This window comes from Delphinus delphis, chromosome 15 (assembly GCF_949987515.2).
Source record: "Delphinus delphis chromosome 15, mDelDel1.2, whole genome shotgun sequence".
NCBI classification, from domain to species: Eukaryota; Metazoa; Chordata; class Mammalia; order Artiodactyla; family Delphinidae; genus Delphinus; species Delphinus delphis.
In genome coordinates this window covers 14045436-14066464 of record NC_082697.1, presented here as the reverse complement: position 1 = coordinate 14066464, position 21029 = coordinate 14045436, and the positions used below count along the sequence as shown (strand labels likewise).

General features: G+C 45.6%; 1 protein-coding gene across 3 annotated transcripts in view; it reads right to left on the bottom strand.

Moving 5' to 3' along the window:
- The window catches only part of SLC13A3 (solute carrier family 13 member 3), an 82304-nt gene that overhangs the window by 30465 nt on the left and 30810 nt on the right, over positions 1-21029 (bottom strand). For all 3 annotated transcript variants that reach the window (XM_060030691.1, XM_060030689.1, XM_060030690.1), the window contains exons 2-5: positions 13646-13911; positions 10793-10953; positions 2916-2982; positions 1826-2011 (exon numbers count right to left, since the gene is read on the bottom strand). In XM_060030691.1, coding sequence (XP_059886674.1) covers positions 1826-2011; positions 2916-2982; positions 10793-10953; positions 13646-13881 — 650 coding nt within the window. In that variant the 5' untranslated portion in view covers positions 13882-13911. The remainder of the gene's footprint in view (positions 1-1825; positions 2012-2915; positions 2983-10792; positions 10954-13645; positions 13912-21029) is intronic.

Genomic DNA, 21029 nt, shown 5'->3' with positions numbered 1-21029 from the left:
ACTTTACACAAAATCCTTCATGTTTGATACTTTTACTTACAGCTCCAGCATTTTCCCCCTAATTTCTTTTCAAGTCGGAACAAAGGCTTGCTCACATCAGAGCAGACAGGCAGCCTAAAAACCCTCTGATAGCAAATGCCCTCCCATTCTCCCCAACCCCCAACTCAGGACCAGCCCCTGAGGCCCCCAGAGTCCACGTCTTTCCTGTCCAGCCCTGGGGATGTGCTCCAGCAAGAACTAATACCCAAGACTCTGCTTTGTCCTCCCAGTCAACTGCCCCTTTGCCGGCACTTCCTGCTAAATGAGGAGACTAAAGGGTCAGCCCGGATCGTCCCTACATCTGAAGCAGGGCCATCTTTCTGGTTTTCCAGTCTCACAGCCAAGTCTTGCTCAAAGAATGGAGACGAAAAGACACCGAAGGTTTGCAGTGGGCTGAAATCAATTGGGGAAATACTGCTACCTCCTGAATCAGAATCTCTGCAACTGAGATCCAAGCATATTTTTTTCACCTTCCCTGGAGACTCTAACATGCACCCATGGCTGAGAATCACTGTTTTTCATCATACTCTTAAAATCAAAGGACTTGAGAACCTGAGAATATGGTGCAGGGTTAAGGTTTTAAAATTGGTTCATGAGGTAAGACATGGGCGTACTTAAGTTTTCTCATGAAAATAACTTTGACTACCCGCAAGTATAGTACTGATTTATGTACACCAAGCCCGCTCTCAGGAAGACCAACCGAACCAGCTTTCCCTCCATCATCCCAGTAAGTCCTTGATTCTTTGGTTGAATACCAGATAAAGAAGCTGGCCAGCACATGTGGCCATGTTGAATATCAAATAGTTTTGTTGCTGTTTGTTCGTCAAATACTTACAATCATAGATTAAATGCATCTCCACCGCAATGAAATCTTAGAAACCCCACCTCTCAGAATCCTGGAATCTGAAAATACTTAGAATCTTGAAGGATTCTAAGGATTTTTTAAATCTTCAGACTAAGAGGTTTGGAATAATGGAATCAACGACAAGCCACCTTGTCGAATCCTTCTCTGATTCTCATGCCCTGACAGATGGCCACCCAGCCTCTGCTTGAACAGTTTCAGCGATGGGGAGATTTCACTTCTTGGCAGAATCCGCTCCACTGCTGGCCCGCGTGGCTGGTTGCAAAGCTTCTCACGGCACATCACAGCCACATGCCAACACCTCCCACTGGGGTTGGTTTTAGAAGGAGATGTCATATCGTGTCACCCCTCGGCTCTCAGCTCTCCTCTGACTCCCCATCTCACTTTTAGGAAGAGCCGCGTCCTTACAGTTGTTGCCTTAGTCTGGCCTCTTCTCACCTTATCCCCTTCTGAACCCCAGCCTGGCTGGGCTTTGTGCTGTTCCCCAGGACAGTCCCACCTTTGTACAAGCTATTCCCTCTGTCTGGGTTGCTGTTCCCTCCTGTGTCCACAGAGTTCATCCCCTCACTTCTAGGTCTCTGCTCAAATGTCACCATATCAGAGAGATCACACAACCATGACCAACCTACATAAAACAGCATCACTCCTGTCACCTCTACTCCATTATCCTGCTTTATTTCATAACTTGTCACACCAACATATTATATATTCCTTTGCTTTTTCCTGTATTGCTTGTCTCTCCCACCAGAATGGAAGTGCCCCAGAGTAAGGACTTTGCTGGGGTTTGTGCATCGCTGGGTCCCCAGAGCCTGGCCAATAGAAGACATTCAACAGACACCCCTGAATGTTGGATGAAGGAGGAGGAGAAGAATAGAAGGAACAGAAACTCCGGTGCTGGGGAGTGGGTGGGGCGCTGGCTTTTACCTCTTGAGCTGGCCAAGCAGGATGAGGTTGGGGGCCGTGCCCGTGAGGGTGGCGGTGCCCCCGATGCTGGCCGAGTAGGGGATGGAGATGAGGAAGCCCTTCCAGATGTTCCTGCGATATTCCTCCTCCTTCTTAGAGTTAGCCTGGAGATCCGTTGGAGCCTCCGCCTCCTCAGGACAGTCTTTGCTTTAAACAAATCCAAAGAGAAGCCATTCAGAAGACACTCAGAATTCCTGGCCTTATGGGGAAACACATAAGGTCAGGAATTCCTGGCCTTATGGGGAAACACACTGCCCAGGATGGGAGAGCTAATTCCTGGCCTTATGGGGAAACACACTGCCCAGGATGGGAGAGCCACCAGTCATGGTGGCTGACTGGGCCATTTTTACTTCCTGCTGTTTGTTTCATCACCATTAAATCGAGATAACAATGCCGTTAATAACAAGCGTTACCATCCGTACATGGAAGGCCCAGAAACCTGCTTTAGCTACATGTTCTCATTTAATATCAAAACAGCCCTATAAGGTGGGTTCTGATATCATGTCCAGTTGGTAAGTGAAACTAACTGAGGTTCAGAGAGGTTAAGTGACTTGTCCAAATCACAGAGCCGGTAAGCGGCAAAGCCAGGCTTCAAAGCCAGGTCTGCATGGTTCTAAGCACCCAGATCTTATCCACACTGCCATATACAAAAGACACCAAAGACTAAATGTGCTGTCAGTGTCAAGATACTTCTCAAGTCACACAAGTGCGAAGGGTGTCTCAGGATACTTTTGTCTTTGGAGCTGCTCGGCCTGGTACACCCTCTCCTCCACGACTGTCGTGTGGCTTGTGCCTCCTGTTCTTCTGGTCCCTCCTTCTAGACCCTGCACCTCAGCAGACCTTTAGGGATTTAATGTGCTCCCCTGCCCTTCCCACATTTGCTTTTTTCAAGGAGCCTGGAGCCAAAGCTATAAATGGTGGAAACTTGGGCATTAGGTCATTTGGAGAAAAACTGGGGGGTAGGCGGAGGACTGCTTGGAGCATTGAATTCTTGTTCATCATCTCCTTGGATCAAGCACTGGCTCCTCTGTGAATTTCACCAGGAACTCACTCTTCTGTGCCGGCAATAAATTGCATCTCCGTGGGCACAGTATGCAGGCCGTTTTTCCGCACAGCAGCTAGGAGGAAAGAACACGATGTCTTTAGTGTGATGTAGTAAATGGGACAGGAGTGTCCCATTCTTGTGCAGTCAATCAGAGTGCTTCCTCAGGTCCTGACCTATACTAGTCATTGGATCCAAAAAAAAAAAAAAAAAAAAAGATACTCAAAATTCCAAGCTCCTGTCCCACCCATCCCTTTTTGGAGAGGTCTTCAGGCCCGTGGGCAGGGAGTTCACTGCAAGGCTGCTTGACAACCCATAACTCAAGCCTAGGCTAACCTGAGCTGTCATTGTCAAAGGGATGTTTGGGAAAGACTAGCTCTGAGTGGTAATGGGTCAGCAATGGGATGGGTGACCCCAGTCTGCCATACATTCAAAAAGCATTTATTGAGCACCTACTGTGTACTATTGACTATGAGCTTGGGGTACACAGTGAATAATACAGGACAGTGTCCTTGCTCCCATGAAAGTTATATTCTAGAAAGGGAGACAGACAATAACCAAATAAAACTTCCAGTTGTGATGAAAATGACAGAGGAAATGAAACTGGGCCATGTGATGGAAAGTGACTGCAGCGTGGGGAGGAGGAGCAGGGGGACTACTGTGATCAGGTCAACAGAGCAGACATATGAGCTGATGGCACTTGAGCTGAGACCTCAGCATAAAAAGGATCCAATCATCTGAAGAGTTGTGGGAAGAGGGGTGGGGGCAACAGGAACAGCAAGTGCAAAGGCCTGAAGTGAGAGTGCGTCTGGTGTGTTGGGAAGCAGGAAGGAGATCAGTGGGGCTGGAGGGGCATGAAGGAGGAGGAGAGGTGGGAGAAGTGGCAGGAGTGAGGCGGCAGGAAGTGGTGTGGATCACACAGAGGTCTTGGGGCTCACAGTAAGGACTTTAGCTTCTCCTCTGAGCCAGATGGGAGTGGAGCCAGGGGAGTGTTTGAGCAGAGGAGAGTCAGGACAGGATCTGACTTCATTTTTAAAGAAGCCCTTGCTTGATAGGCCAGTCTCCCCGCAGGAGCCTTGGAGTGTCGTGGAGACAACTGAAGGGATTAAAAGTTTCGGCAGCTGAAACCATCACCAAGAGCAAAAGAATCCATCCCAGGGCATTGGAAGTGTGACTGGTAGCTGAACACATGGGTTCAGGGTTCAAGTCCTAGCTCCATCACTTGCTCTGCGACCTTAGGTCAGTGTGGTTCCCACCTGGGGTCGATTCTGCCTCCAGGGGATATTGGACAATGTCTAGAGACATTTTTGGTTGTTGCAACTGGGATGGGGGGAGTTGGGGTGCTACTGGTATCTAGTGGTCAGAGGTCAGGGATGCTGCTAAACATCTTACAGGACGTAAGTCAGCCCCCACAAGAAAGAATTATCCTACCTAAAATGTCAAATAGTGCCAAAGTTAAGAAACTCTGGCTTAGATAAATCCCTTGATCTCCTTGAACATCTTTAATTCATAAAATGAAAGTAATAATTCCCCTAGGGTTATCAAGAGGATTAAAGAGTTGACTTATTTGCTACAGACAGAATGTTTTCATCACCCCCAAAATTCATATGTTGAAACCTAATCCCTAATGTGATGGTATTAACAGGTGGAGTTTTGGGGAGGTGATTAGGTCATAAGGGAGGAGCCCTCATGAATGGGATTAGTGCCCTTATAAAAGAGACCCCACAGAGCTCCCTTGCCTTTTCCCCATGTGAGGACACAGTGAGAAGATGGCTGTCTACAAACCAGAAAAAGGCCCTCAACAGACACCGGATCTGCTGATGCCTTGATCTTGTACTTTGCAGACTCTAGAACTGGGAGAAATAAATACCAGTCTCTGGTATTTTTGTCATAGCAACCTGAACAACTAAAACGTCATTTAAAGCAGGGATTAGCAAACTTATTCTGTAAAAGGCCAGTAGTAAATATGAAAAGCCATATGATCTCTGTTGTAACCACTCAAATCTGCCATGATATCATGAAAGCAGCCGTAGACAATACAGAAATGACTAGTGTGACTAAACATTTATTTTTGGATACTGAAACCGAATTTCATATAATCTTCACATGTCACAAAATCTTCTTCTTCTTTTGATTCATCCAACCATTTAAAAACATTAAAACTATGCTTAGCTCACAGGCTGCATGAAAAACAGGCAGCAGGCTAGATTTAGTGGGCCCAAGTTTGCCAGCCCCTGATTTTAAAAATTTAACAGGAATCTGAGCACTAGTGGGGATTTAGAAAATGTGGGTTACTACCAAGAAAGAATAAAAGAGTGGTCCCTGAAGTCTGGAACTTGTCTGACCCAGATACGACAGACACATCGTTCTCTTGTTGGACCTAAACAATCTCACACATCACTGACTTCAGACAAAGTCACTCTGAGACTGATAAAATGAGCCAGAGCAAGGACACCTCATAATCTCGTTTAAGTGCAAAGCCACTTGCCACCCACAAAATATCAAGCTTCCAATTCTCTTGCTAAATAAATGGTTACTTCTTGCCTAATCACAGAATCGTCACCAGTCTCTGACAGCACCCAATCTAGAGCAAACCCTACTTTCTTAGCCCCCATCCCCATCCAAAATGACCCAACCAAAGCCCAAATCCTATGAGAGGTGCTTTCTAGCACCCTCTGAGTTGACTGTAGTCGCCCGTGGTGTGTGTTCTCCCTCACTGCAGCGACGATAACAAACTCAGCCTGTTTAACTACAGATGTATTCCTGGGGGGCTTTGGCCACGTGGACTGGGTGGAAGGGTCTAGACTCCAGCCTCAGTTCTTTCTCTGTCTCACTAGGGGGCTTGGGGAAGTCCCTCCCCTGCTCCACTCTGGGCTGTTCTTTTCCTGCTGGTCCCACGAGGGAGCAGCATTCCATGGTGGCTGACTGGGCCATTTTTACTGTGCCTGAGGCTGACCCACCAGCAGGGGTCGGAAGGCTAAATTCAGATCAGCTCACCCTGGGCCGTGGGGACAAGGGCTTCAGGGCTCCCGTGATGGGAACACACGTCCACATGCAACACACGGGGCCGGAGGCCGGGGCACTGAAGCAGGAAGTGAAGGACTGTTAATAGGACACTGATGCTGGTGGGCAAAGTCGCTCCCCAGGGGATGGCCAGACAGGAAGAACCCTAACCCAGTGACTCCCTACCCCCCACCCATCTCTAGCTCTCTCTGTACCCTTCTCACCCGGGTTGGGAATGGCTGTCACGCAGCATCAGATGTCCGCAGAGCTCACCAGCATCTCGGGTATAACAATAGGCCACCTTCCTCAGCCCCGGATGAACATTAGAATTTGCTGAGAATGCCCAGGTCCCACCCTGGAGGTTCTGGTTTAGAGTCTCTGGGGACTCAGTATTTTTAAAAGCTCTGTAGGTCATTCTTTTGGGCAGGCAGGGTTGAGAAGGCTCCCCTGAAGTTAGAGATGGGGAACTGAAGCCTCCAGTGGCTGCCCATGACCTTAGAGGGGGTGAGTGCTCCCCAGTTTGCCACAGTCCTCAGCCATGGAAGCTGGTTGCTGCCAGCATCGGAGTTGGAGAGCCCTGATACAAAACTGTACGTGCTATAGACGAGGCAGAGGAAGCTATTCATACACACATGGCTATGAACAGTAATTATCTGTAGCAATTAAAATTAGGAAGGAGGGAGTTTCGCTTTTTCTTTATGCAAATTAGTAATGTGAAAAAATTTGATACCAAGCATTATTTTTTTCTAATGATGATGATAAAACCAATGAAGATGAAGTTGAAAAAAACTTGGAAAACCAAGGTGCTACTCAGTCCCTAGCAGCTCAGCTACTCTTAACCGTTTATCCCGGGTCATCCCTGTACCTCCTGTGACCACACTGACCCAAGTGACCACACGAAAACAGGCCAAAGTCTCCAAAGGTTCTGACCTCCCTGGGTCCAGAAATCGCAGGCTGGTTAGGAGCTCGGTGTTTACGTAAGATCTTATTCAAATAAGAACAGTCCCTGAGTTTATATCAGGTGGGGAGCTGAGAACTTTCACATTTGTAATCTTACGGCAGCCTCGGAACAGACTGGGAGAGCTGGGCAGGGGTTATTACCTTCCTCTTTACACCTCGGGAAACTGAGGCCCAGAGACACGGGGGAAGCGTGGGATAAAGACGACCCACTGGGTAAATGGCAGAGTCGCCTTGTTCCCAGGACTACTGATTCCCCACCCCTTGAATCTCACCCCACCTCCAAAGGCAGCCACCTGGCTCTGACCCGGAACAGCTAACTCTAATTGAACCTCCCTGGTATGACTGAAATGTTCTTGAAGTTTGGCACACAGAAGGCTCTCAGGAAAGAGTTCTTGTATCAGATTAGGTAAATAGCACCCCAGGGGAAGTCAAAGGTCCCCAGGATAGGCAGTTTTACATCCATTAATTTACTTAGTGCCCACAACTACCTGGGTGGTAAGGATTAATATCCCCATTTTATATATGAGGAAACAGGCATAGAACAGTTCAGTAACTGGTTTGTTTATTTATTTATTTATTTCACACACTTATTGATTATCTACTACGTGCCAAACAGTGTTCTAGGTGAACAATACTATAGTTCACAGCAATGAGAAAGACCGACACAAGCTCCCATGGAACCTGGAGTCCACGGAGGAGACGGGTAATAAATCCTTCTCAACTAGCAGTCACAGGAAACTTCAACCTGAATCAAGGTGTAGCGTCTTATTACCCACTCTTTCCAATTCCTGGAACTCTTATACTGGTTTTTATATAATAGCAATAGTATCACTGCCACGTATTAACCATGTCTATGTGCCAGGCTCTCATTTCTCATGTAAGCCTGACAACGATATGTACGAAATGGGTCGTTTTGTCCTCATTTTATAGATGAGAGAAGAGCCTCAGGAAGAGGCCCCCTCTCACAGCCTCATGGATGAAGAGGGAAGAGGAGGACAATGCTTAACTCAGCTGACAAGACTGCTTCTGGAATGAGAGCGTCTTGGGCATTCCTAACGGAAAGGCATGGGTGGCAGCCTAGCCTTCTCTGGGCAGAAAAAAGGAGGGGGGAGAGTGGAAGAGTTTAGATTCAAAAGCCAAATGTTGGGGCCCCTTACTGGCTGAGGGACTTTGGGCAAATACTTCACCACTCTGTGCGTCAGTTTCCTCCTCTGTAAAATAGGCATGATGACAGGGCCACCCTTGAAGGGCTGAAGTGGAGGATCTAATGAGAACATGCATGTAGAAGGAGAAGCCACCACCCATGTGGCCCCGGTCCCCCAGGCAGTGCAAGTAGCAGAGTGTGTAAAAGAACTGAAGAGAAGCAGCAGGGCTGCCCTCCAAGGCTGAGGATCCCTAGGGTGTTGTCCAGCGAGCCCCGTCCTGCCCCAGGCTCTATCTTGTTCTGGCTTGTAAGCACAGATTCCAGATTCAGACAAAGCTCAGCAACTAACTCACCATGTTGCTTTGGGCAAAGCATTTTGCCTCTCTGACCCTCAGTCTCTTCGTCTGTAATATGGGTGTCATCTACTTCATAGTACTGTTATGAAGATTAGATCAGCTAATGGGTATGAAAAATTGAGCACAGTGTCTGGCATAGGGTGGGTCTTCAGGAAATGGTAGCTCACATCATCCTTATAGTTGTTGCTCCGGGTGTCCCTCAGGGACTTAAAGCCTCCAGGAAAGCCTCCAGGAGCCTCCTCGCCCCTATCCTGGCCCATAAACAGAGTCTCCACTCCCTCCACTCCTGTCCTTACCTCCTGCCACCAGGACAGAGCACAGAAACTGGATGAAAGAGAACATCTCTCTTTGCACTGGAATTACCCGTTTTAGGTCTTGGGGCTGATCATTAACTAATCCCCGATCTCTGATCCCGCCGCCTATGAAAGCAGAGGTCTGCCCCAGCCTCCCAGGGTCTCCTGCCTCCCGACATCCTGCAGCATAAGGGGAAAGACTCTGGATTTCGCATGACGCTGTGTGTGACCTTGGGCGAGTCCCTTCCCCTTCTCGAGTCTCAGGTTTTTCATCTTCTTTCATATAATGAGGGAACTGGCTTTCATACCTTTTTTTCTTTTTTTTTTTTTTTGCCACTAAACTCTTAGAAAAAACATCTTCTATGGGAGGCAGAACAACAGAGGTTAAGAGTACAGGCACTAAAGTCAACCAACCTGGATTCAAAATACCAGAGCTGCTGTTTTGGAATTATGTGACCTTGGGGACTACTTTAACCACTTTTTAAATTTCTTCCTCCATTTCCATTGCTCTAAATGAGGTCAAAGCTAGCTCCCTGTCATTCAGATGTAAGGCCCTTAGATGAGACCTTGCATAAAAGTAAGTACTCAGTACTAACATCGGTGATTGTTACTTGGAAGCTCAGGGTATAATGTAGGTAAAGTGGGGGCAGCTGGGTTGAAATGAGAAAGCAGAGTTAACTGCTTGCTGCCACCCCAAGGTGACTATGAGGTATTCTCTCGGAGCCCCAAGACTCAGGATGTGGCAGCCATTTTGCAACCACGAGGGAAAGACCAAGGTAATCACAGAGATACCAGTGAACAGCCCTGACATCCTTGTGCCTCTGAAATGACCCTGGAACTGCCCTGCTCTGACTTTTTGACATTTGAAGAAAATAAACCCTTGTTCTTTAAGTCACTGGCAGACAGGCATCCTTTTACCTGCAGCTAAAAGAATTCTCACTGATGCAGCTGATTTCATGCGGAAGAGAGTGGGCTCTGCAGCCAGACTGCCTGGGTGCAAATTTGGGCTCTACCATTTGCTCGCTGTGTGATTTGGAGAAGTCAGTTCCCCTCTCTGAGCTCTCATTTAGTCACTTAAAAACATGGCAGCTACTTGTTTTGTTTTCTTTAGAACACAGTTTCAGAGATTTAAGTGAATCCAATCCCTCATTTCACGGCACATTCTCACTATCTGTTGCACAAGGCCACTCTTTTTGTTTTATTTATTAATTTGGTCCCTTTTATCCCCATTTCCCAATCCCATCCTTCCCAGAGCAACCACTGGGATGCGTTTAATGTGTAGCTTTTCCTTTGTTTATGTTCTTGCAAACGTTTTGTCTTTTGAGAGTATTTTTAATTTACATAACGATATTGTGTTCTATTATCTCCTTCTGGCTTTTCCAATCACAACTAGGTTTTATGAGATTTATTTCTATAACTATATGTCCCTCTAATTCTTTGCTCCTAAAAGCAGCATAGTGCTCGGTGACGTGCACCCACCACACTCAATCTCCTCCTTTACTGGCGATGGTGGCCATACCACAACCCTAAACCTAACCCGAACCTGAACCCTAACCAGCATACCACAGGGAATGCTGCACTAAACATGGTCACATGTGTCTCCTCATGAACCCGTGTCAGAATGCCTTTAGCACTTGCATTCAGGGCCAAACTTCTGGGTTCCAGGGTATACGCACTCTTAATTTGATCAAATATTTGTAGAATGCCCTTAAGAAAGGCTGACTGTCCACACTGTCTAGCAGCGCACAGAGTTCCAATGGCTCCCATTCCTGCCAACACTGGGCACTATCCAGCTTTCTTATTTTTGCCAATCTCATTGAAATAAATCTCATCATTGTTTCAAGTTGCATAGTACCTACTTCATGAGGCTGTTTTGAGAGGCCAAGGAGTTAATGTATGTAAAGTGTTTAACTCATTGCTTAGTACACAGTAAATGCTCAATAAATGTAAATTTTTAAAAAAGGTACCATGGTTTGACTTAGTGAATTCTCAGTTACTATTATTAAACTTGGCACGTAGTAGGTGCTCAATAAGTGCATTCCCTTGGCCTTCCCCAACACCCTCTGGATGTCCCCACTCCCACTCTTCCACCTTGGTGGAGTTCCTCCCAGTCCCTGCCCACAAACTCACCTGCTTTCTCTTCACTCTCCCAGCTGAGGTCTTTACGAACCTCCTGGCCAAAGAGACTCTTCAGGATGGCGCTGGCGATGGGCAGCATCATGGCAGTGGAGGCCGTGTTGCTCAGCCACATGGACAGAAAGGACGTGGTCACCATCATCCCTAGGATGAGCCTGGGAACAGAGGGAGTCAGAGGCCGATCTAGAACTGGGGCCTCTGCTTTGTATCCCACTTGTTTACACATGGAAAGTTAAGGCCCAGAGAGGACAAGCTAGTGACCAAGTGGGAACCAAATCCATTCACCACGCTTATTCTAGATCTAAGGAAACTGACTCAGTGTATGTAAGTGAACTGACCTCAGGTGCCCAAGGTAAATTAGTTCTAAAGACACACCAACCCTGACATTTTCTCTCCTTTGCCCACAAATCCTGGATAGCTCCCGTTGCAGAATAAAGGTGTCTTGGTTTGGCACCAAGACTCTCCACTGTTTCACCCTAAGTGGCCTTCCCAGCCTCCTCTCTCCCCCTTCCCTTCCCACTCCTCCCAGGCACCCCTGCTCAGGCTCTGCTGAGTTTCTCGCCAGCTCCCAAACACGCCTTGATGTCCTGCCTGCCTGCCATTGCTTGGTCCCTCCCACCAACAGGAATCTAAGTTTAGTGATTTGCTTTTCTTTACATTGAACTCTTAATCCACCTGGAATTTATTTAGCTGTATAGAACAAAGTCGGATCTAAGTAGAATTTTTTCCTAAAGAATACACAAATTATTCCAACACCCACCACTTCTTGAATCCTTCCCTTTCCCACGGATTTCAATTTCTTCCAGATTATTTATTCTGTGTTTTAAAAATCTATTTCTGAGCTAGTGTCATACCGTTTTCATTGCTGTAACTTTAAAACATGTTTGACAGCAGCCTCATCCATTCTTCAAGGCCAAATGTAACCTCCTCCAAGAAGTCACCCTATATCTCTCACGTGGGCTCATATTGCACCATGTGTCCCTTAGGTATTAAATTCTGTTCTGTGTTGGGATCAGTTCTATAGATGGAATCTCTCCCATAGGACTGACAGTTCCTCCATGAGGAAACAGCTACAGAGCCTAGCAGAATGCCTGGCCCAGAGCAGACGCTAGAAAACCATGAGTTATTCAGAACCTCCTTCTCCCTCATCGCCACCCCCATCCCCACCACAAAAAGAGCTCTCAAACCTATCCATTCAGCCCATCTCCACTGCCACCACCCTAGTCCAAGGTGGCACCATCTCTCGCCTGGATCCCCAGAACAGTCTCTTACCTGGGCTGCATCTGGCTTCTCACCTTCATCTGATCCCCTCATGGCAGCCAAGAGGAATTTTTAAAAAAATGCAAATCTGGTCATGTCACTCCCCAGCTTAGAATTCTTTAAAGCAGAGATTGATAACCAGGGGGGCCATAGATATAATTCAGAATGGACATGATAGGGGAAAATATACCTCTATTTTACTAACATCTAATAGAAATTAAATATTTCCTTCAGTGATAAACATAGGCAAAAAAGTTCAGTATTATTAGAAGGGGAGGACTTCCCTGGTGGTGCAGTGGTTAAGAATCCACCTGCCAATGCAGGGGACATGGGTTCGAGCCCTGGTCCAGGAAGATCCCACATGTTGAGGAGCAACTAAGCCCATGAGCCACAACTACTGAGCCTGTACTCTAGAGCCCATGAGCCACAACTACTGAGCCTGCATGCCACAACTACTGAAGCCCATGCGCCTAGAGCCTGTGCTCCACAACAAGAGAAGCCACCACAGTGAGAAGCCCGCACACCACAACGAAGAGTAGCCCCTGCTTGCCACAACTAGAGAAAGCCCGCGTGCAGCAACGAAGACCCAATGCAGCCAAAATTAATAAATAAATTAATTAATTAAAAAATTTTTTTCTCTGTTAGAAGGGTTGTTGGTTACCAGTAAAGATCACAGACATTTCCATATCACATTATAATAGTTGAGACATCTTGGAATATCATCGACACTCAGAACTGCCTCAAAACTACAGTTATGAGGCTGTTGCTAGATCTCATCATTTATTGTGTTAATAAAGAAGTACATATAGTATTCTATCACAAATTTGTGTGGTTTTAAAAAATTGTTTGGATAAGTGCATTTTGCTGTAATTGTTGTGGTTGTTGTTTTAAATCCTATGTGTTGTGCTTTATGAATTTAAAAACATTACTGGGAAGGAATCCTTAAGATTCAACAAATTGCAAAAAAAAAAAGATTAAAAGAACAACAATGACCTTATTTTAAAGGCCATTCAATCATCTTAAAATAAAAGTTGGAATCCTAGCTAGGGGGCCCAAGGCCCTTAGGAATGGACCCTACCTCCCTGCCTCTCCAAGGCCATCTTTCCATCCACTCCACACCCACCATGTCACCTTGGCTGGTAAATAGAAAACCAGGATGATAACAGCCAGCATTTACTGTGCAGGTCCAAGCTACTGTATCATCATTTTACAGGCAAAGAGAGCCTAAGTCACCTCCCAGAGCAGGAAAGGTGGGATTCAGCCCCAAGTAGTCTGAGTCAAACTGCTAATATGGCCCCTTCTAGAACTACTGGACAGGAATCCCTGGGGGTGAGGTCTGGGAATCAGCATTTCAACTGATTCCCATGTGATTCTTACATACTTTCGAGAACTGCCCAAGGGCCTAGCACTGTGTCTGGCACACAGAGCGGCTCACTAAATATTTGAGAAATGAATAAACAAGTGGATGGTGGAACATGATGAGTTTGTTGCCCTGGATGACCAGAGCAGGAAGAGTGGGTTTAGGTTCCAAGAGATGTGGTCCCTCTGCCTCGCCACCTCTGGGCTGGACCCATTACCTGGCCTTACCTGGCCGGCTGGACCCCAGTGAGCATCAGGACCTTGAGGGCAATTCTCCGGTGCAGGTTCCACTCCTCGATGGCGCTGGCCATGATCAGACCGCTGAGGAAGAGGAAGTTGGTGTCCAGGAAGTACTGGGTGCAGACCTTGTTGGAGGGCAGGATGCCCAAGAAGGGGAAGAGGATGATGGGCAGCAAGGCCGTCACCGAGAGGGGCAGGGCCTCTGTGCACCAGTACACCGCCATGAGCAGGATGACGAACAGGCAGCGACCTTCCTGCAGAGGGGAGATGCAGGCCCAGGAGGGTCAGCAGAGCTTTGGGTGGCAGAGGGAGAAGAGGTCCTGGAGCAGGGCCCATCAGGGCCCATTCCTCGGGGAGGCAGTGGAGAGGGTAAGTGCCCAAGGCTCAGACTTTGAGCCGGTGGTGTCACCTATCTGAGCCTCATTTTGCTCAACTATAAAATGGGGAAGCTATATCTGTCCATTTTATAGTTTGACGATAAAATGAAAGACCCCATTGTCTAAGAAGTAGACCCTGAGATGAGCATGAGAGGGAAAAGTAGTTTGCTCGACAGGGAATCTCAGTAAGTTCTGGAAGGGCGGTGAGGAAGTGAAACAGAGAAGGACGCCAAGACAGTGTATTAACAAGAAGGTTACTATGGAGGGCAGCTGGGGCTCAATCTTGATGGGGACCCTAGAAGACAGTGGAGATCGTGCCTCAGAGCAGTCCCCCTGGGAGGCAAGGAAGCTGCTATTTATCTGCCAGCTCTTGCTCATCACTGGTGGAGGGCTGCTCATGGGAGCGTTAACTCTCCAGCACTTCGACCTGCCCTGTGCAGCAGCCAAATTAACAAGTTCATGCAGAGCATCCAGGGTTCTGCAAGAAGCTATTGGCATGTGCAGAACGGTAACCGCCAACAGGGATGTGGACAGAGCACCAGTAGCAACTGCTGCATCCATACGTGGCATTTAGCACAACGTCCAACACTTGGTACCCACACTATAAATAGTAATAATAATTACTGATATTTATTGGGCTAGTAGGTACCTGCTATTGTTTATTCATCACAAAATCCCAGTGAAGTACGTATAATTATTATGACCATTTGGTGGATTGGGAAACTGAGATTCCAGGAGGTCAGTAGCGAGGCAATGGTTGTGCAAACAAGACAGTCTACCTCCAGAGCCAGCTCTCATAACCAAGTACCCCACAGCTGCTATCAGCTGAATGCTAGAATCTATGCATTCAGGTTGACAATGCAATTTCAAAGATTCAAAACAAAACGGATCTGTGGTTGCCAAGGCTGGGGTTAGGATGTTTGTGTTTTGCGGGGGCGGGGGGAGCTGCAAAGAAGCACAAAGGAAACTACTGGGGTGACAGAAATGTTCTAGACCTCGATTGGGGTGGTGGTTGCATGGGTTTGTACATTTGTCAAAACTTGTGAAACTATTCACCTGCTTATGAAACAAGAGCGCAGTAATGGTAACATCTTCTGATACATCAGTGTCCCACAGGATCCATAACAAATAGTGTCTTATTATTCCCATAGTCACTATTTAAATAAAACTGCCTACTGCGCTGACCTTGCTTTCTTATATTCTCTCAAGGCAATGATCTTGCATGGACAGACTATTTCTTGGATTTGGTGCTGTCTGGTGCCATTTATTCTTCTTACTTCTTACTCATAGTAGGTTTTGTTGACTTTATTCAGGGTCCACAGCACACTGAACTGAATTCCATCCTAACAAGCACCATCCTAATAGAACATATCCTCAGCTACACAGGACAGGCATCAAACTATGTGCAGACACTACAATTAGTTAATCCATCTAAAGGGGCAAGGTCCAATGGTCCAGGGAGACCAATGAGATGGCTTTGGCAATAATCCAAGCAACAGATACTGGCAGCTAGGGTCTGATGGGAGCAGTGGAGGTAATGAGAAGTCGTCAAATTCTGGATCTATTTCTAAGATAGCTTTGCCAAGGATCTGTTATGATGTGTAAGGCAAAGAGAGAAGCCCAGGGTAATTCTAGTTGTTGGCCTCAATGGAAGAATGAGGTTGTCCCTTACTGAGAGAGGGAAGACTGTAAGACCCACCTACATCCATTTCCAAACCTTGAAAACACATCCTGAGACTCTGCTTAACAAGCCCAACATAGGAGAATTTCCATTTCCCAATTGCCTTAGCTTTTGTACCAGTGTTTACATTCTCTCATGCAATTTACAGACCTACAAAAAGTCTCTTGCAGTGGGAATTTTTGTAAAACAAATCCTCTTTTCCCATTTGTCTATTTTTTCTTTTGTTGTCTGTGCCTTTGGTGTCATATCCAAGAAATCATTGCCAAATCCAATGTCCTGAAGTTTTTGTCTTATGTTTTCTTCTTAGATTTTTATAGTTTTAGGTCTTATGTTTAGATCATGAGCACATTTTGAGTTCATTTTTGTATGCGATGTTAGATAAAGGTCTAACTTCATTCTTTTGCGTATGAATATCCAGTTTTCCCAGCACAATTTGGTGAAAAGATTGTCCTTTCCCCATTGAATGGTCTTGGGACCCTCTCCAAAAATCATTTGACCATATACGTGAGGGTTTATTTCTGGGCTTTCTATTCTGTTCCATTGGTTTATATCTGTCTTTTTGCCAGTACCACACTGTTCTGATTACTGCAGCTTTGTAGTAAGTTTTGAAATCAGGAAAACTTCTGAGTCTTCCAGCTTTGTTCTTTTTCAAGATTGTTTTGGCTATTTGGGGTCCCTTGAGATTCCACATGAATTGTAGGATGGGTTTTCTATTTCCACACAAAAAACCACTGGGGTTTTGATAGGGATTGCACTGACTCTTTAGATCACTTTGGGTAGTATTGATATCTTAACAATATTAAGTTGTCCAACCCATGAACACAAGATATGTTTCCACTTAAAGTCAGTCCCCTATTTCTGATGGTTCAACTTAACAATTTTTTAAACTTTATGATGGTGCAAAAGTGATATGCATTCAGTAGAATTTTGAAGTTTGATCTTTTTCCAGGCTAGCAATATGCAGTCTGATCCTCTCTCCTGATGCTGGGCAGTGGCAGCGAGCCCCAGCTCCCAGCCAACCACACCATCATGAGGGTAAACAACCGATATACTTATAAGCATTCTGCACCCAGGCAACCATTCCGCTCTTCACTTTCAGTACAGCATTCAATAAATTACATGAGATATTCAACACTTTATTATAAAATAGGCTTTGTGTTAGACGATTTTTGCCCAACTGTAGGCTAATGTAAGTGAGCACATTTAAGGTAGGCTAGGCTAAACTATGATGTTGAGTAGGTTAGATGTATCAAATGCATTTTTGACTTATGATATTTTTAATTTACAATGTGTTTATTGGGATATAACCCCATTGCAAGTTGAGGAAGATCTGTATTTATGTCTTTCATTTCTTTCAGCCATGTTTTGTAGTTTTCATTGTACATGTCTTTCACCTCCTTGGTTAATTCCTAAGTATCTTATCCTTTTTGATGCTATTGTAAATGAATTATTTTCTTAATTTCCTTTTTAGATTGTATAGAAATGCAACTGATTTTTGTGTGTTGACTTTGTAGCCTGCTACTTTGCTGACTTCATTTATTAGTTCTCACAGTTTTGAGTTGTTGGGGTCAGGGAAGAATAATTGTAAAACAAATCAAAACCGCTTGAAACGAATATTTTAAGAGGTCAGACTATTGGACACACATTTTAAAGATCAAAAGCAAAAGCAATAATATGGAATCAAATACCACGACTAAAAATTGCCTAAGTTTTGATTTCCTAACATCTTTTTGGTTCCTATACCAGGCAGATTCCTACATATCAGGGATGAGAGATCTTAGATAATCACAGATTTATAAGTATTTATAACTTCCAGCCCTTTGTCCAAGCAAAATTGTATATTGAATCACAATATGAAACAGACAAACCTTGAGAGTAAAATTTAGTTAAAAGGAGTTTTTCTGGGAGAAGTGGGATGAGGAGCTCCCTACTGGGCCCCCTGTTCACTCCCTCCCTCCCACCTACCCTGGCAAACCTAATACCTCCCTGATGCAGGAATTCAATGGAGGACAGTCAGACCATCGCCAAGCCCCCTGCTTTATGGATATGAACACTGAGACCAGAGAGGCAACAGATAGGTGTCAGGCATGTTTCTAGAACCTCAAACTGGGGTTTCCCAGGCAGCTGAGATCCTGCGCTGCATCTGTTATAGAAAAGGACCTCTTTGTCTCAATGGGTGCTTGGAGCCAAAAGGCATCGTTCCAGGGTTCCACAGAGGCAAACAAAGGGGCAGACCCAACCCAGGTACTCCTAGTACAGCAAACAAAGATGCAGGAAAGTGGCAGCACAATAAACAGCACCCCATTTACAGAAGCTTCTGGAATGCCCACGTTCTGCCAGGGGAGTTTCAGGGACCACCCTGGAAGCCAATGGATCCAAAGGTTCAGGCCACAAAAAAGCAAATGTGGCCAACAAGGTCTTCTTAGGGCTTGGAACCTGTGAGTCCACAAATGGACCCGAACATCAGCTAGAGACAGTTTTCATAGCTCAGAGAGGTCAAGTGACTACTCTGAAGACACACAGCTTCCTAGAGATGGAGCCAGGTTTTAAGTAGAAGGCCATGTCCTGGCTCCTTGTGTGGCAGAAGCGTGATACCACTTGTCTCCATCCCCTTATCCTGCTTCATTTTTCTTCATATAACCAATTGCTGCCACCTGTATTAGTCAGTGTCCCCCAGAGAAAGAGAATGGATAGGACATATCTAGATACATGTAAGAGGAGATTTGTGATAGGATTTGGCTCCCACAGTTATGCAGGCCAGGAAGTCTCATGATTTTCCATCTGCGAGCAGGAGAACCAGGAGAGCTGGTGGTGTAATTCAGTCCAGGGTCAAAGCCCTGAGAAGCAGGGGACTGCTGGTGTAGGTTCCAATCTGAGTCCAAAAGCCCAAGAACCGGAAGCACCGATGTCCGAGGGCAGGAGAAGATGGATGGCTCAGATAAACCAGAAGGGAATTTGCCCTCCCTCCACCCTTCTGTTCTATTCAAGTCCTCAGCTGATTGGATGATGCCCAACACATTGGTGAGGGCAGGTCTCAGTCTACTGATTTAAACGCAATCTCTTCCAGAGACATCCTCACAGATACACTAAGAAATAATGTTTCACCAACTAACTAGGCATCTCTTAGCCTAGTCAAGGTGACATAAAATTAACCTGAAAGCAGAGTTTGTACTTTACTGGTTTTCTCTTCCACTAGAATGTAAGCTCTAGGAGGGCAGGGATTGTGTCCCTGAAGCCAAGAACAGTGCCTGGCACATAGTAGGAACCCAAAATATTTATTGAATAACTAATACGTGCTTCTGCAACTCAGACAGTGCTCACAACATGTTCACTATCATCCATTCAGCAAACATTATTCCTGACCACGTGCTGAGCACCAGACTGGGAGTTGAGACTACGAAAATGACTGAGACATAGTCATGGCACTTTTACCAGGAGATCTGACAGTGCCAATCATAGGACCATTCTCCATGGCTAGTTCTCCTCAAACTCAAATGACCGTATCAGACTCTACCCACCAAATATCCCTCAAGTGGTGTGCTGGTAAATGTTTAACAACTGGCTCTCTGAAAAAACTGTGGGTGTATATGTTTGTGTGTGTGTGTAAAAGTTCTTGATTATTATTCAGTTCAGCTAAGAAGCCACTCGTGTCATTGACCACTGAGTTTAGTTCCACTATGAATGTCGGTTATGTTTTAATTTACATTAATTAAGACAAAACAGACACAATGAAGGAACATGTCAGGACGTCACTTGCTTACCAATGGTGTGTCTTCTTTACTGAATCAAATGATACAGCAGACATTTATTTCTCACAGTTCTGGAGACTGGAGGATCTAAGATCCAGGTGTCAGCAGATTTGGGTTGTGCGGAGAGCTCTCTTCCTGGCTTACAGACGGCTGTCTTTTCCTTATGTCCCCACGTGGTCCTTCCTTGGTGCCAGGCATGCAGAGACAAGCTCTCTTCTTATAAGGGCTATGATTCCATCATGGGCCCCCCCACCCCGCCCTCATGAACCAAGCTAATCTTACAGCTTTGAAAGGATACTAAATGGATAGTATGATCTACTTTATACCAATAAATTTGATAACTCAGAGGAAACAGAAAAACTTCTTGAAAAACATAACTTATTCAACTATCAGAAAAAGAAAAACTGAATATTTCATTGTCTATTAAAGAGAATCAATCATTTAAGAACTCCCCTCAAAAAAACAACAACAAAAAAACCCCTCTAAGCCCTGCTGACCTCCATGGTAATTCTACTAAACATTTAAGGACTAAGTAATACCCATCTTACACAAACCCTTCCAGAGAACAGAGAAAAGAGGAGCATTTCCCAATTCATTTTGTGAGGCCACGGTAACGCTGCTACCTGAGTTATCCTTACAAGGGCATGAAAAGAAAAGAAAAGAAAAGAGAATATTATAATGGTCGCGGTCAGTGGCATGAAAACCCACCTGGTAAATCCGAACCCTAAGAAGCTCTGTTCAGAGCTGCCTTTTCTATCCTGCCTCACATCACCATGTAGGAGAATAATTATGATAACAATGACAACCAAAACCACCAACGTGTTTTGAGTACTTATTAAGTTCCAGGTATTTTACATGTATTAATTCATTTAATGAGAGGTCCTATTATTTTTCAGAGGAGATTATAAATGACATCGATTTAGTCATGCATGTAAAGCTATGACCCAGGTAATTCGGTCCCAGGGTAGTGTTGCTGCTCATGAACTGCATATCTAAACAGAAATTCTAATCTTTAAACTCTCTTCCCCTAAACATTTAAAGGGCTCCGAGTATAATGAGAGTTAATGAACAAGTGCTTACAATCGGCCAGGTTCTTTTCCTAGTAATTTACATGCATTAACTCATTCCGTTCCACAGCCACGCTTGGAGGCAGATATTATTGTCTCCATTTTAGCGATGGGACAACTGAGGCAAAGAGGGTAAGTCAGGTAACCTGCCCGAGGATGCCGAGGCAGAGCCAGGATTTGAACCCAAGGCGATCTGACTACAGAGTTTGCACTCCGTACCCCTCTGCATCTCTGCGTGATCCATGGGTGCCCTGCAGCCTCTAACTCTCTAGCATCCCTGGAGTCTCTCGCATTCCTAGACCAAAAGAAACCCTCTCAAGCCTGGCCTTGCCATCTACATCCCTCCATCACCTCTCGTCTGGGCCCCCACTGCCTCCAAAGGGCATGCTTTTAATAATCACCATGTCCCCTCCCAATTCTCCCATCCAGGAGCCTCATCCTTCTTTCCATTTTGGCTCCTTTTCTCTAGAAAATAATCTAACTGGAAGCTATAGTCCT